Source organism: Balaenoptera acutorostrata, chromosome 1 (assembly GCF_949987535.1).
Source record: "Balaenoptera acutorostrata chromosome 1, mBalAcu1.1, whole genome shotgun sequence".
NCBI lineage: Eukaryota > Metazoa > Chordata > Mammalia > Artiodactyla > Balaenopteridae > Balaenoptera > Balaenoptera acutorostrata.
This window is the reverse complement of record NC_080064.1, coordinates 42,705,960-42,723,031: the sequence shown is the minus strand read 5'-3', so window position 1 is coordinate 42,723,031 and position 17,072 is coordinate 42,705,960. Positions and strand designations below refer to the sequence as shown.

At 36.1% G+C, this 17,072-nt stretch overlaps 1 protein-coding gene and 1 pseudogene across 1 annotated transcript in view; one reads left to right on the top strand and one right to left on the bottom strand.

Moving 5' to 3' along the window:
- FAF1 (Fas associated factor 1) overlaps nucleotides 1-17,072 on the top strand; it is a 489,781-nt gene that overhangs the window by 69,551 nt on the left and 403,158 nt on the right. The window contains exon 2 of the mRNA XM_007164483.2: nucleotides 2,326-2,394. Within this exon, the coding sequence (XP_007164545.1) occupies nucleotides 2,326-2,394 (69 nt within the window). The remainder of the gene's footprint in view (nucleotides 1-2,325; nucleotides 2,395-17,072) is intronic.
- LOC103017559 (proline-rich protein 3-like) lies at nucleotides 1,397-2,243 on the bottom strand (annotated as a pseudogene).

Genomic DNA, 17,072 nt, shown 5'->3' with positions numbered 1-17,072 from the left:
CACATCTTAACTCAGTTGAGCCACATTTCAAGGGCTCATTAGCAATATCTGTCTAGTAGCTACCATATCTGACAGCACAGATCTAGAGGCTTTGTAGTTTGGGGTTTTACTTTAGGTTATTTATTTATTTATTTAGGTATGTATGTATTTATTTTCCACTGCGTTTGTAACTAATATAAAAAAATTTAAGAAAATAATTCATTCTCACTTCTCCAGTGGCTCTCGTCCCTCCCTCTTGCCCGCACAACTCCTGACCTATTTCCTCAGGGCCAGGTTCAAAACTGAACCCATTCACTGCCATTTTCATAGAAAACAACCAGTGCCAGGGATGTAGGAGAAGAAGGTTGGAAGTGGGCAAGAGTACTGCCCAGGTTCTAGCCAAAGGTAGGCCAAGTGGAGATTCACAGAGTTCAAACAAAAGGGCTGGTGGCCTCACAGTGATGTAGTCTAAGTAAAACGGGCTGGAGAGGAGATAGGGTAGGCCCCTCAGAGGCTTTAGAGGACATCTCTTGGGCCTGTGTCAAACCCAGAGAAACTGACATTAGAAGAAGAATGGGGAGGGCCAGGGAGGGCAGTCTTGTGGAAAGTTTCATAATTCTCCCATGTTGGGAGGTGGGGAAAGTCTAGAGGGTACCAGTGGCCTCACTCAATTTAGCAGAAGAACGTACTCAACTGTTGGAAGTCACAAAAATGCCGTGGACACTGAGAAAGGCTACGAGGGGACGTACAGTTTCACAAACTGCACTGACCACAGACCATAGCAGTGGTGATCATGCTATTGACACACAAATTACGAAACCCCCAAACAGGAAGTGTAGCCTTTTAGGGAGTAACTCTGTACCAGTCATTTAAAATTGACCCCAAGTCAGACAACCTGATGAGTTTCACAGAGCAGGTGACAACATTGGGGGTAGGGGTTGTGACATATAATGGACTTAAAACAAGCAGCTAGAAGAAGAGAATGGTAGGAAACTGCTCTACGGCTCTCAGGAATCAAGGGCAACAGTGGGGGCTCGGTGGACAGATGAACAAGAAACAGCACTAAAGAGGTTTCCTGTTCAGCCGTCCATTGGCGAGGGGGAAGGGGATCCAGGAGGCAGTTGAATGGAGCAAAGATGGGGTCCTGAAGATGAGGCTCTGGAGGCTGGATCAGAAGAAAGAGTGCACATCGTGCACCAGTGATGAAACACAACTTTGGACCCCACGTGGGCGAGGTGGCCATGGGGATAGGTGTCACTGACTGAGGGTGGTAGTTGGAACAGCCCCACAGTAGCCATCACAGGGCCACAAGGAAGTATATGGCCACTGGATCACAGAGGGCTCCTTCAAGCCTGGATGGGAAAGCACAGTCTCACAGAGGAGGTCCATGGACTCTGCGTGGTAGAAGGCACAGAACTCAGTCCTCATATGGACAGTGGACCTTTTTGGCAAAGTGCCGGCAGACGAGGTGGTTGAATCTGTCTTCCATAACCTGGGGTCCATCCTTGGACGGGCAGGTATTCTTGATAAGAGACCAGCTCTTGAGGCTTTGCGGATTTCTCCGCTCTTTGTGAAAGCCTTCCTGGAGGGATCCCCATGGCCTGGTCCAGGAAAAGGAAGTTTAGTATTAGCCCCTCCACCAACTATGACCATATGAGCCAGATTTGGAGCTCAGCCCTCCCCGAATTCGGCCTCTGCTCCAGGGAGGAGGTGGGAGACTCAGCAGTGGTGGAATCATTGGTCCCCTTGACCCTGGAGGACCTCTGTGAAGAGCTGATTTGGGGTCACCAGGGTTTCCATTGGTCATGATGGGAGGGCCCAGGAGGCTGGGTGGTCCGATGGGACTTTCATTCCTCTCCAGTCTCTTCCTGTTCTGGCAGTGGGGGCTGCTGCTGACTCTGCTTCTTGCACTTCAGCATTGTGGTTGTGGCAATGGCTGCAGCGGGGTTTTCATCTGTTATTATTTTGAGTTAATTTTTGTATAAAGTACAAAGTACGGATTGAAGTTCATTTTTAACACATGGCTGTCCATCAGAAGCTCTTTAATAAAGTTGTTCTGGGCAGTTAGAGATATAGAGATCATCCTGGGCTCCAGGGCTCAACATTTAAACATATTTTATTACTTTATTGTCTTTTATTTCAGTATAATGTAAATTTATGTTGTAATTAACAATTTTTAAACCGTCTGTGTAAAATGCTTAGAAGTTTTAGGCATTTAGTGTATTGGCTTTATTCATATACCTATTCAAACTTAAATAACACATTATGCTGTTTATTTTTTTTAACACTAATTAACCTCTCCATTCCCAAAATCCTATCTAAAATTCTTACTTACTTTGTTTTTAGGCATGTACTGGCATTGAAAACATTGATGAAGCTATTACATTGCTTGAACAAAATAATTGGGACTTAGTGGTAAGTACTTTCTTTTTTCCTTTTTTCAGCTTTATTGAGATGTGCTTGACATATAAGATTGTGTAAGTTTAAGGTGTACAACGTGATGATTTGATATACATATATATTGCAAACTGATAGCCACAGAAAGGTTAGTTAGCACATTCATCACCTCACATAGTTCTTTTTTTTTTTTTTTTTTTTTGGTGGGAACTTTTAAGATTACTCTTTTAGCAACTTTCAAGTATATAATACGGTATTGTTTAACTATAGTTACTATGCTGTACATTGGATCCCCAGAACTTACTCATCTTATAACTGGAAGTTTGTACCTTTTGACTACCTTTACTCATTCTCCACCCACACCTGCCAACTACCAGTTTACTCTGTTCTTATGATTTGGTTTTCTTTTTAGATTACACATGTAAGTGAGATCATGCAGTATTTGTCTTTCGCTGTCTGACTTATTTCAAGTACTTTTTTCTTTATATGACAGGTAATGAAATTTTATGTATTTTTGAATGTCTTTAACATTCCTTATAGGTAGTTCAGCATACCATACATAATCCGTCTATAATTCTAATCTGAATGAATAAAATCTAAATGTCGTATTTTTAATATGAAGTTCCTATTTAGTTTAGTATTAGATTAATAAATTATTATGAAATCTTAGGTAATTTAAGTTATTTTTAAACTTCTCTTCTCTGACTGTATATTAAGGTTTGTCTTCCCCTGTAGTATTGTGGTGGAGATTGGAAGGAGAGAAAAATCAGACTTGTTTGAATGTCTGAATAACTCTACTTGATGTTTCTCCTTCACTTCTTGGGGTGGGGGTGGGGAGTCTCACTGATGATTACTCCTTTCTAAAGCTGTTAAAGAAGTGGCGTTCTGCTGTGGCTTTCCTTATGAACTTCAGGCAATTTATTATAGAAGTGGTTTAGTTTTTTTTAAGGGGGGTGGGCAGTAACTCAAAAGGCAAGGCCCAGCACAGCACAGCACTGCACATTGACAAAACTGTCATTTATTTACAATTGCAAAGCAAACTAAAAATAAATTGTACAACAGTACAGGAACAGTATTGGTTGTGTTAGGATGACACAGAGGTCTCTCCATACCTTTGAAATCCGAAAAAAGTCTAAATTAGAATTTTGAAGAAGTGCTAATTTTTGAAAGTCAAAACTCAAGGTGTATAATTATAGAGCTGAGATTAGTTGTGTAGGTATATTCAAGTCCATACATGGATTTACATAATCAACTGTTAATAAGCTATTTGTTTTGTGTAGATTTACCACTATTAATTTTTAAATTCAAAATATAAAAAAAATTTACAGCTTGTAAAAGTAATAACTCATTATAGAAAAATGAGAAAATGTATAAATTTACAAAGAATAAATTAGTAATCACCTTTAATTCCATCACTTAGAGATACTTATTGTTTAAAATTTTGGGGTATATTATTCCAGAATGTTTTCTCTTAATTATATGATTAAAATTAAAAAAAAATACAAATTAGATTGTTCTATTCCTACCGTTTTGTAATCTGCCCTTTTCACTTAACAACCTATCATGAATGTCTTTCTATCCAAGTAAATGTGATTGTTCATCATTCTTTTTAATGTTTAATGTTTGGATGGTACTTCATGGTATGGTTGTGGCATAATAATTTTAGCATTCAGTCCTATGCTGTTAGACATTTAGAATTTTTGTGGTATTTTGGAGTTCTACACATTAGAGGACATTCTTGTACATTCATCCTTGCTTACTTAACCTATTGTTTTCCTAGAAGACATAGAAGAAATTCAATTAATAATTGAGTTTCTGAGTCAAACTGTATACATATTTTTAGGTTTTTGGATACTTATAGTTATATTGCCTTCCAGGATGGTTGCACTAATTTAAATTTCTACCAACTATATAAATTTTTAAGATTGCCTGTTTCATTAAACCAGTGCTATCTTATTTTTTCGTGTTCTGGCACTTGTCAAAATTTACAAATATTTGTATGGCCTGACTTCAAATCCATCCTTTTATCACTGTGTTATTCTCTTAACAAAGCACAGTATAGTGACATATTCCTGATTTCTGTGTGGGGGAAGGGACAGCAACTTATTTGGAATGATATCACCAGGTTTCTTGTCTTGAAACTTCTTTTGCAATAGCAAGAGCATTGCTTTATTTAGTATGTATATTCTTAGGGTATCTCTTGGAGAGGCTGATGCAGATTATTGATTGAGGTTAAAAATCCCACCAAGCCACTCTTGCATGGTGCTGATGAGAGATATATGGGCTGGAGTAAAGGGAGGTTGTAGACTAGGAGTAATGGACTACAAGTCTCTGAAGTGAGAATTACCATCTTTGGGGGATGGATGTAAGTTCTTTCCTTATCTGCTTTCTATTGGTCCATGTTCATTAGTTTTGAAGGTTAAACATTTATTGGTTCTGGATATTTTCTCAGTACAATAATCTATCTAGAGTATTGCAAGAAGAGAATTTTTCCCAGATAGTGTTAAATAATTGAATGGTACAAGTATTCTCCAACTGTTTCTGAGTTATTTGATTTTGGAAAAATATTAAAATAGCACTTGAGCTAAAAACACTGGTGCTGTATTTCTGCAGAAATGCAGTCTTATCCTGTGTTGGGCCCAAGTAAAAGCAACAGGCTATTTTTCACAGTCTTAAACTTCGGCTTTCTTTTGAAATATATGTCCTAGCTGGCTTTTCTTGTAAATAATGCACTTTTATCCACAGTAAACATTTGCTGTGCTGTGTAAGTATCTTGCTTTATAAAATTTCTGATTTCCCTTGTTCTTATACAGCACTCACTTTACATTGTGGTTTTTAAAAAATAAAGCAAGTATTTTGAATAACCCATTACTAGTTGAAACTTTCATTAGGATCATGGAACTTTTTATATGGTGTTTTTTATATTTTGCCTGTGCATTATATTTTGTGTTTGTAAATTATAATTATCACTGCTTTGTATTTTATGGGCCTTGTGGAACAGTTTGCATAGTTTGAGTTTTTAACTTAGGACATGTCTGTATTTTAAATTTTCTGTACATATCAGTTAGACTTCTGCCATGTTTTTGTGCATATTTTGCTAGAGATGTGTAGAGGAATGTGAGTTAGGCATCACAATCTGGAATTGTGATGAATTTAAAAAAGTCCAATAACAGAAAACTCATTCTGTCGGTACTGAATGCTTACAGTATACCCAGATTTATGCTAGATACAGTGAAAGCTTAAAAACATGTTAACACTATATGGTGTCTGACTTTGAGAAGTGTACTGAAAAATTGATAAGACAGGTGGTCTCTTATACATGTATATTATACTCAGAAATAGGAATAACTTCCTGAAAAAGTAATGATTGCAAATATTTTTGCTATTTTACAGATTTAGACACACAGATAAAAAAGTGTTCTATATGAAAATATAGCCCAGTCCCAGCAACTTTAGTCATTAGTCTTTCCCTGATACTGTACATTATTTTTGTTGTATAGCTATCCACAGAGCAGTGCTTCCAAACCCTATGTTTTAAGTACCCTACAATTGACTACTTATTTTGGGGAAACTGCAGTTTGGGTTATAAATGCTAAATTCTGAAAACAAAATAACATGAACGTTAATACTATTGGTAAGCATCTTGGGATACTGATTTACTTGACATGAATCGTCCCCATACCTCCATCTTTTTCAGACTTTCATTTTTCACATTGTCCTGCATTTGTAGTTAGGAGAAGATTAATGTCATTGCAGTTGATTCCTTCATTGCAGACAAGTATTTTCAGTATACATCCAGAAAGATGAGTACCTGAGGGGGAATTATTAACAATCAATTAGAATCTTTTACCAAAGGATTGCCTTCTTACATGGAAGCATGCTACATCATCACTATATATTGTAAATTATAAATCTGGGCTCCAGAATTGACCCACTGCTCATTTTCTGTTTTCAGTATAGAAGAATTTGGGCCAGTGGAGAATAGAAATCTGTACAGCTCGTGTTAATTTTGAGTAATCAAAGTGTGAGGCAGCTAACTCTAGTGGTGAACCCATTGCATTCATCTTGAATCAAGAGCCCTGGCTTTTCAAAACTCTTGTCATTATTTTATTGAGTATGGCCTAGGCTAAGTTACTTCTCTCTGAACGTCAAATAAAATAAGGGGTTTGGGCTAGTTTATACTCAAGATCCCTGATACATGAAATATTTATGAAGAATCTATTTATGTCCTAATTTCTTTTAATATTCTACAAAAGCAGTCAATTATGAATAGGAATACAAGTAAACATTTTAATGGAATTTTATAAGTTTGAAACACTTGTATGTATACCATTTTGATTAATCCTTTGAACAACTTTATGACATAGATAATGGCCAGACAAGATGCTGTGCTAATTGTTTCATGGAAGGTTTGTATATATGAAACTCCTTCAATAAATTAAAATTTCCAGTAAGCTCTAGGAGATCCAGGGAAGGCTATTTGACGTACACTTGATAACCCAGTGCTAAGTGAAATAAAGTACAAGTAAACATTAACCTAGCCATACTACATTTTAAGTACTCTATGCTCTTAGGAAATGATTTTTGAACTTTGCACTCAATTTCTGCTCCGATTTGCTGCCTGAGGTGACATAGCTGCTCTGCTGAAGAAAGACTCTATTCAGAGAGCTTGTATTTATCTTTAACTGCATGTCCCAACTTGGGGCAAAAATGAAACAAATAAGCCTATCCAATTTTGTATTGTTACTGAATTTCTAGTCTTCAAAGATAATTTTGTATTAATAGAAGCTTATAATAAAGTCAATAACTCTGAAGAGTCAAACCCAAGGAAAATTATGCACATAATCTGTCTCATTTTGAGATTCACTGAGGTGCTCTGAGACATTTCCATTCCACCAGTTTTCACTTTTGAAGAAATGTGTTTTAATACTTACCCTAAAATGCCTTAGAACAATTTCTTCTACTACCCTACTCAGGATGTGGCTATAGAGTTCCTCGAATGTGCATTGTTTTGCTATCAATACTTTATACAGTGTTATGAACACCTGCAGTTTTATGAATGAACTAGTCTAACCAGTGACATAATGAGTCTCTGTCGTCAGAAAGCAGCCAGACATTGAGTGCTGCCCTTCATCAGTGGCCATTAGACACTGGCTTATATTTGCACAGATCTTTGCTGTGACAAAAGAGATGTTACTGTGAAGGAGTATCTCATCCTATCAATTTGTCCTCTTTTGCTATAGTCTTCTTTGTTTCCCTTGTTTTCAAGGGACTGTAAGCCCCTTAAAATTCTACAGAAGTTTTCAGTTTCTCAGTTTGCAGTTTGGCCATCATCCGTCCTCCTCTACCATCTCTCCTTTTATTGAGGGTCTACTTTGTGCTAGTTATCATGTCAAATGATTTACCTACATTATTTCATTTAATCTTCACAGCAGTCCCAAAAGGTGGTTAGGTAGGTATTATCTTTATTTTACAAATGAGAAACTGAGGCCCAGTAATTTAAGTAAATTGTTCATGCTCACTCAGCTGATAAGGGGTAAAACTGTGATTTTGAGCCCAGGTCTCTCCATAAAAATTTTAATAGCTTTAAAATTGTAGTTTAAGGTTATTAAATTTTCTATACCCAGTGTGTTATTCTTTTCTGAATTCCTATACTTTTCTTTCTGCCACTCACAACTAATTTCACATTGTCAAGTGAAAGAGCTTTTGCTATAGTTACATAATGGTACTTTAAATATGTTTATGCTTTGCTTTCAAATAGATTCTAAGATTCTAGAGGAAAGGAATTACGTTTCTTATTAATTTTGTCTTGGCACATGGTAGTTGCTTAATAAAATATTTTACTGATTTTATTATTAGCCTATTTACTTTTGAATCTATTTTCCATTTCCATTATTTGGATATTTGAAAAATCTTTGCTATTAAGACTCATGACTCTTACTGCTATCAGTGTTCCTTATCTGGCAAACATAAGATTTGAGGAAAGAGGGAGGCCCAGATACTCAAGGAATAGGATTGGGCTGATTTCATTATCTCACGGATAAAATTTAGATGGTTTCTTCCCGTTGTAGCTTTTTGAGAAATATTATTCACAAATAAACCCTTTTCTTTGCAATTTTTTTCTTGGCATCTCAAAAAAATTTTTTTTCTCTCCTGTTTATTTCTGGTTGTACCATTCTACTCTAAAGAAAGCTCATCATGTCCAGCCTATTTGAAATTTTTCATCAGTTCTGCCTCTCAGGAGAAAACTAAGTGTGATAAAAGAATGCTGTTACTTAATGTATAATTAAGTGGGTATGAAAGAATTGTTTTCTCCCTTTCAAAGGAAAACTTAAGTTTTTACAACATGAAGTTCTCAGTTTACTAAACTTACAGTTAGTGGTTCACATTATCAAATCAAAACTCTTTGAGGTCCACATTTTTTCCCAGACTGCAACTTGACTTTCTGCTTATTTTTTCATTGGTTTTTGCTTCATATGTTGTTACTTTTCCTTTGAATATAATCTAGTTCTAGAATTACTTTATTGCATGAACCAAACATCTCCTCTTTTATAAAACCTATGGTAGATAATAGTTCAGAGGCTTTAAGACCTAGTAGGAATGTGGTGTGTTAATCCCCTAGCAGGAAGTGATATGCCCATTGTTAAATGAAATTTGGAAATGTGGCTAATGTTTATTGATTTCTAGTACTACTTATCTAACCTGTGCTTCAGAGCACAGTTCAACTCTTTAAATGAAATATGTAGTAAGGAGTCCCCTTACTGCTATGAAACTAAGCTGAAGGCTTTATGCTAATTCTGAAAGAAGTAGTATATGCTACTTATGATTTGAACATTTAAAAGAAAATAAAAATTTCAGTGGTTTTGTTTTTAAAATTGTTCAGTTTAAGCAGATATAGTTTGATCTTGATATTTTATAAAGCTTGCTAACCTACTAGTTAACTTGATTTTAAAAATGGGGTTTTTTTCAACAAGTTGCCTTGATATGATATTTAACTAATTTATTTCTATTCCTGGAAGTGGTTTAAACAAAATACCATTGCAGCAAAATCAGTGGTTTAGTGGTTACACCTGTAGATGTGATGACTTGCAGTTCTTCCTGCTGGTTTCAAGGATCAGCTGACATAAACCAGTGTGTGCTTGGAAAAGAAAAAATAATATGGCATTTAAAATTCCTACTTTTACAACTTTATATTTATACTGACAATTTTTAATAATTTGCTACTTAATGGTAATATAATTTTTTAAAAAAATTAGTTGTATTTCTATCTTTAAGTAAAATGGTACTTAAAATGTTCACATAAGAAGATTTATATTTCCTTCCTATATATCCCGAGGTATTTTCTTCATTCCCTCTTATTTATTTTTCTTATTAAAAATTTTTTTTTCTAGGTGAGTATGCTTAAGATCTACTCTTAACAACTTCATTCTCTTTTAATAATCTATTTTTGTGTTTTGTTGTTTGGTTTAGGTTTTTTTTAACTTGATGTTTTAGGAATTTTTTAATTATATATTTTGGGGTCCTCATCTAATACTTTCTTTCTTGTGGATGGATTTCTCTCAAACACAGACTTGCTCTATGTCTTTAAAAAAATCATAGCCAAGTTTAAAATCTCTCTTCATGGTAAATAGTGATAAACATAGTTTCATAGTTCTTCACATACCAAGGCACTCTGAGATTAACTATGCTCTGTCTATATCCATTTTAGTTACAGGAAACTGAACAGTGGAGTTGTTCTTTGAATTCCTCTGTTACAGAATTTGGGCCATCTTTCTTAGCTTAATGTTGAAAGCCCTCTACCATTTAATACTGCCTCTTCATTATGAGTGAGTTTCCATAACTCTGGAGCCTGTATGACTTAATACAGCCAAACTAGCCTATAACGTGCCATATGTATTCCTACTGCCAAGCTTTTGCTTCTAGATCTCCCATGAATTTTTTCCCCTCTTCCTTGCTGACCATCTAGATGTTATCCTTCCTTTAAGGCTCACCTGAAGTCTAATCCCCTCTATTCCCTAACAGCCTCTTCTCTCAGTAGGGACACCTGTCTCTGAAGCTTCGTATCCCTTGTTGTGGTACTACTCTTATAACACTTAGCTTTTACTGTATTATTCCCCTTCCCTTCACCCCAACACATGCTTCATGTGTGGCACGTGCACACACACACACTGAAAGAGAATGTGAAATAATTGTTTAAAGAATTAAAATTTACACATCCAGCTAGGGTGTGTAAGGAAGTTATATGGATAAGCATACACTTTCATAGATGTAGCTGGGAAAATGTATTACATGATACCTTTAATAAATCCTTGGCTAGTAGCTATGTAGAAGAGGTCTTTGCGAATATCTTAGTCCTTATTTATTGCCACATTATTACCTACGTGTTGGCATTTTGACTTTTTTATTTTTAAACCAGGAAGTTTATTATTTTTTTCTTAATGTCAAAATTGAGATATAGCCTGTATTTTAGGTACACTGCAAGTCTAATAGCACTCTCACAAATTCCAGGCTTGAATTTTGGGATTTTTTTTCTTAGTAATTGATTTAATGTATAGAGGATGAATTTTTAAAAATGTATAATGACTGCTAACAGTGTGTGTAGAATATGAGAATGTCTAAAAATGCTAGGGATTTACAGAAGAGTTGCAAAATAATGCAGGGTTCTTGATACACTTCATCAAACTTCTAATGTTAACATCTTGCATAATTACAGTATAATTGGTATAGTACTATTGGTAATTTTGGTATAATACTATTATAATAGTACTGTTGTACTATTGGTACAATACTATTAACTAAACAACAGACCTTATTTGAATATCACTAGATATTCTATTAATGTACTTTTTTTGGTTCAAAATCTGATCTGAGATCCACAATGCATTTAGTTTTCATGTCTCCCTAGCCTCCTCCAATCTGTGATTTTTAAAAATTTTTTTTAAAAATTTATATTTTATTTATTTATTTTTGGCTGCATTGGGTCTTCGTTGTTGTGTACGGGCTTTCTCTAGTTGCTGTGAGTGGGGGCTACTCTTTGCTGCAGTGTGCTTGCTTCTCATTGTGGTGGCTTCTCTTGTCGCGGAGCACAGGCTCTAGGTGCGTGGGTTTCAGTAGTTCTGGAACACAGGCTCAGTAGTTGTGGCACACAGGCTTAGTTGCTCTGTGGCATTTGGGATCTTCCTGGACCAGGGATCAAACCCATGTCCCCTGCATTGTCAGGCGGATTCTTAACCACTGCGCCACTGGGGGAGTCCCCAGTCTGTGATTTTATTCCTCAGCTGTTCTTTGTTTCATGACCATGACACTTTTGGAGACCACAACACTTCAGGTATTGTGTAGCATATTCCTGAGTTTAGATTTATATGATGTTTTCTCATGATAGACTGAGCTTATACGTTCTTGGCAAGACTACCACAGATGTAATTTTGTGCCTTTCTCAGTGTAACAAGAGGTACGTGATGTCAATATGTCTTGGGCTTTCCTGGTGGCGCAGTGGTTAAGAATCCGCCTGCCAATGCAGGGGACACAGGTTTGAGTACTCGTCCGGGAAGATCCCACATGCCACGGAGCAGCTAAGCCCGTGCACCACAACTACTGAGCCTGTGCTGTAGAGCCCGTGAGCCACAACTGCTGAAGCCCACACGACTAGAGCCTGTGCTCCGCAACAAGAGAAGCCACTGCAATGAGAAGCCTGTGCACCACAGGGAAGAGTAGCCCCCGCTAACCGCAACTAGAGAAAGCCTGTGTGCAGCAATGAAGACCCAACACAGCCATAATTGAATGAATGAATGAATGAATGAATAAATTTATATAAAAAAATGTCTTATTATTCGTGATGTTAACTTTGACACTTGGTTAAGATGATATCTCCCAGGTTTCTCCACCTTTGTAATTAGTAAATATCTTGTGAGGAGATACATTGGGACAACACAAATATCCTGTTTTTTTTTTAATTAATTAATTTTTGGCAGCGTTGGGTGTTTGTTGCTGCGTGCAGGCTTTCTCTAGTTGTGGTGAGCGGGGGCTGCTCTTTGTTGCGGTGCACGGGCTTCTCATTGTGGTGGCTTTTCTTGTTGCAGAGCATGGGCTCTAGGCATGCGGGCTTCAGTAATTGTGGCACAGGGGCTCAGTAATTGTGGCTTGCGGGCTCTGGAGTGCAGGCTCAGTAGTTGTGGTGCATGGGCTTAGCTGCTCTGTGGCATGTGGGACTTTCCTGGACCAGGGCTCGAACCTGTGTCCCCTGCATTGGCAGGCAGATTCTTAGCCACTGCACCACCAGGGAAGTCCCCAAATATCCTGTTTTTCATTAAACTTTTGCTCACTAATTTTTTGTCCTCTATTGATTTATCATTATACCTCTCTTGAAATTTTTTTTTAGTAGTTGTCCTAGGTTTTAAAATATACTTTTTCAACCATCCAAATCTATATTTAAGTAATAATATACTGCTTCATATGTAGTGTGATGGCCCTACAGCATTGTATTTCCAATTCTTCTCACCCATGTTTTGTACTATTGTTGTCATGTATTTTAGTTTCCCATATGCTGTAAAACACATGTTGCTACTATTTTTCTTTTTTTTTTTCACACACGCACACTGTATTTTATTTTTACAAGAGATAAATAGACTGACACCAAGCATTGTACATGGATGACCACAACAAAAGCAACAATGATTGCAATTACGAAACATGAAACACACTCATATTATGTCATAATATTGACATTCAGTCCAGTAATCCTCCACTGTAACAGCTCCTTTACTTTGCAGTGAAAATTGATTTGTATATTCTTTGCCTCTGAGAACTTGTGGGATTTTTTTTTTTAATTCAGACAGAAAGTCACAAAAATTATACTCATCCTCATCAGTTCACTCAGTCCCATGTAATTAATTTTTTTTTTCATCTAGATCTTTTGTTAGCACTTTTATAAGTTCATCAGTTTTTCATTAGAGTTCTGAAAATGCTTATTCATTCAGTTCAGCAGTACAGTCAGTTACCAGAAACCTGTACTTGTCAGAGTCTTTTCCATGAATTTCTTGAAGATGAAACTCTTTTATAGGAACATATTTGCAAAAGCATCAGAGTACACTCAGAACTGTCTGTAAATGACAAAAGACTTAAAAATGACCACAGTTAAAGATTTGATGAAAGTTCATAATAATGCAGTTGACAAGAAAATTAGTTATTTCTGAGATATACATTTTAAAGTAATAACTCGGATTATTACTTATAACATTATACCAGAACATATGAAATTTTTAGAAATTTCATGTAATGTCTGAAACATTTATATTAACATATTTCCATACAAATAACCCAATGAAAGTTTAGTATTAGTTGTTTTGTTTGTTTGTTTTTTTATACTGCAGGTTCTTATTAGGCATCAATCTTATACACATCAGTGTATACATGTCAATCCCAATCGCCCAATTCAGCACACCACCATCCCCACCCCACCGAAGTTTTCCCCCCTTGGTGTCCATATGTCCATTCTCTACATCTGTGTCTCAACTTCTGCCCTGCAAACCGGCTCATCTGTACCATTTTTCTAGGTTCCACATACATGCATTAATATATGATATTTGTTTTTCTCTTTCTGACTTACTTCACTCTGTATGACAGTCTCTAGATCCATCCACTTCTCAACAAATGACTCAATTTCGTTCCTTTTTATGGCTGAGTAATATTCCATTGTATATATGTACCACAACTTCTTTATCCATTCGTCTGTTGATGGGCATTTAGGTTGCTTCCATGACCTGGCTATTGTAAATAGTGCTGCAATGAACATTCGGGTGCATGTGTCTTTTTGAATTATGGTTTTCTCAGGGTATATGCCCAGTAGTGGGATTGCTGGGTCATATGGTAATTCTATTTTTAGTTTTTTAAGGAACCTCCATATTGTTCTCCATAGTGGCTGTATCAATTTACATTCCCACCAACAGTGCAAGAGGGTTCCCTTTTCTCCACACCCTCTCCAGCATTTGTTGATTGCAGATTTTCTGATGATGCCCATTCTAACAGGAGTGAGGTGATACCTCATTGTAGTTTTGATTTGCATTTCTCTAATAATTAGTGATGTTGAGCATCTTTTCATGTGCTTCGTGGCTGTCTGTATGTCTTCTTTGGAGAAATGTCTATTTAGGTCTTCTGCCCATTTTTGGATTGGGTTGTTTGTTTCTTTAATATTGAGCTGAATGAGCTGTTTATATATTTTGGAGATTAATCCTTTGTCCATTGATTCGTTTGCAAATATTTTCTCCCATTCTGAGGGTTGTCTTTTCGTCTTGTTTATGGTTTCCTTTGCTGTGCAAAAGCTTTGAAGTTTCATTAGGTCCATTTGTTTATTTTTGTTTTTATTTCCATTACTCTAGGAGGTGTATCAAAAAAGATCTTGCTGTGATTTATGTCAAAGAGGGTTCTTCCTATGTTTTCCTCTAAGAGTTTTATAGTGTCCAGTCTTATATTTAGGTCTCTAATCCATTTTGGGTTTATTTTTGTGTATGGTGTTATGGAGTAATCTAATTTCATTCTTTTACATATAGCTGTCCAGTTTTCCCAGCACCATTTATTTAAGAGACTGTCTTTTCTCCATTGTATATCTTTGCCTCCTTTGTCATAGATTAGTTGACCATAGGTGCGTGGGTTAATCTCTGGGCTTTCTATCTTGTTCCATTGATCTATGTTTCTGTTTTTGTGCCAGTACCATATTGTCTTGATTACTGTAGCTTTGTAGTATAGTCTGAAGTCAGGGAGTCTGATTCCTCCAGCTCCATTTTTTTCCCTCAAGACTGCTTTGGCTATTCGGGGTCTTTTGTGTCTCCATACAAATTTTAAGATTTTTTGTTCTAGTTCTGTGAAAAATGCCATTGGTAATTCGAAAGGGATTGCATTGAATCTGCAGATTGCTTTGGGTACTATAGTCATTTTCACAATATTGATTCTTCCAATCCAATTACATGGTATATCTCTCCATCTGTTGGTATCATCTTTAATTTCTTTCATCAGTGTCTTATAGTTTTCTGCATACAGGTCTTTTGTCTCCCTAGGTAGGTTTATTCCTAGGTATTTTATTCTTTATGTTGCAATGGTAAATGGGAGTGTTTCCATAATTTCTCTTTCAGATATTTCATCATTAGTGTATAGGAATGCAAGAGATTTCTGTGCATTCATTTTGTAACCTGCAACTTTACCATATTCATTAATTAGCTCTAGCAGTTTTCTGGTGGCATTTTTAGGATTCTCTATGTATAGTATCATGTCATCCGCAAACAGTGACTGTTTTACTTCTTCTTTTCCAATTTGTATTCCTTTTATTTCTTTTTCTTCTCTGATTGCCGTGGCTAGGACTTCCAGAACTATGTTGAATAATAGTGGTGAGAGTGGACATCCTTGTCTCGTTCCTGATCTTAGAGGAAATGCTTTTAGTTTTTCACCATTGAGAATGATGTTTGCTGTGGGTTTGTCATATATGACCTTTATTATGTTGAGGTAGGTTCCCTCTATGCCCACTTTCTGGAGAGTTTTTATCATAAATCGGTGTTGAATTTTGTCAAAAGCTTTTTCTGCATCTATTGAGATGATCATATGGTTTTTATTCTTCAGTTTGTTAATATGGTGTATCACATTGATTGATTTGCGTATATTGAAGAATCCTTGCATCCCTGGGATAAATCCCACTTGATCGTGGTGTATGATCCTTTTAATGTGTTGTTGGATTCTGTTTGCTAGTATTTTGTTGAGGATTTTTGCATCTATATTCATCAGTGATATTGGTCTGTAATTTTCTTTTTTTGTCGGGTCTTTGTCTGGTTTTGGTATCAGGGTCATGGTGGCCTCATAGAATGAGTTTGGGAGTGTTCCTTCCTCTGCAATTTTTTGGAAGAGTTTGAGAAGGATAGGTGTTAGCTCTTCTCTAAATGTTTGATAGAATTCACCTGTGAAGCCATCTGGTCCTGGACTTTTGTTTGTTGGAAGATTTTTAATCACAGTTTCAATTTCATTACTTGTGATTGGTCTGTTCGTATTTTCTGTTTCTTCCTGGTTCAGTCTTGGAAGGTTATACCTTTCTAAAAACTTGTCCATTTCTTCCAGGTTGTCCATTTTATTGGCATAAATTTGCTTGTAGTAGTCTCTTAGGATGCTTTGTATTTCTGTGGTGTCTGTTGTAACTTCTCCTTTTTCATTTCTGATTTTATTGATTTGAGTCCTCTCCCTCTTTTTCTTGATGAGTCTGGCTAATGGTTTATCAATTTTGTTTATCTTTTCAAAGAACCAACTTTTAGTTTTATTGGCATAATTTTGCTTGTAGTAGTCTCTTAGGATGCTTTGTATTTCTGTGGTGTCTGTTGTAACTTCTCCTTTTTCATTTCTGATTTTATTGATTTGAGTCCTCTCCCTCTTTTTCTTGATGAGTCTGGCTAATGGTTTATCAATTTTGTTTATCTTTTCAAAGAACCAACTTTTAGTTTTATTGGCATAATTTTGCTTGTAGTAGTCTCTTAGGATGCTTTGTATTTCTGTGGTGTCTGTTGTAACTTCTCCTTTTTCATTTCTGATTTTATTGATTTGAGTCCTCTCCCTCTTTTTCTTGATGAGTCTGGCTAATGGTTTATCAATTTTGTTTATCTTTTCAAAGAACCAACTTTTAGTTTTATTGGTCTTTGCTATTGTTTTCTTTGTTTCTATTTCATTTA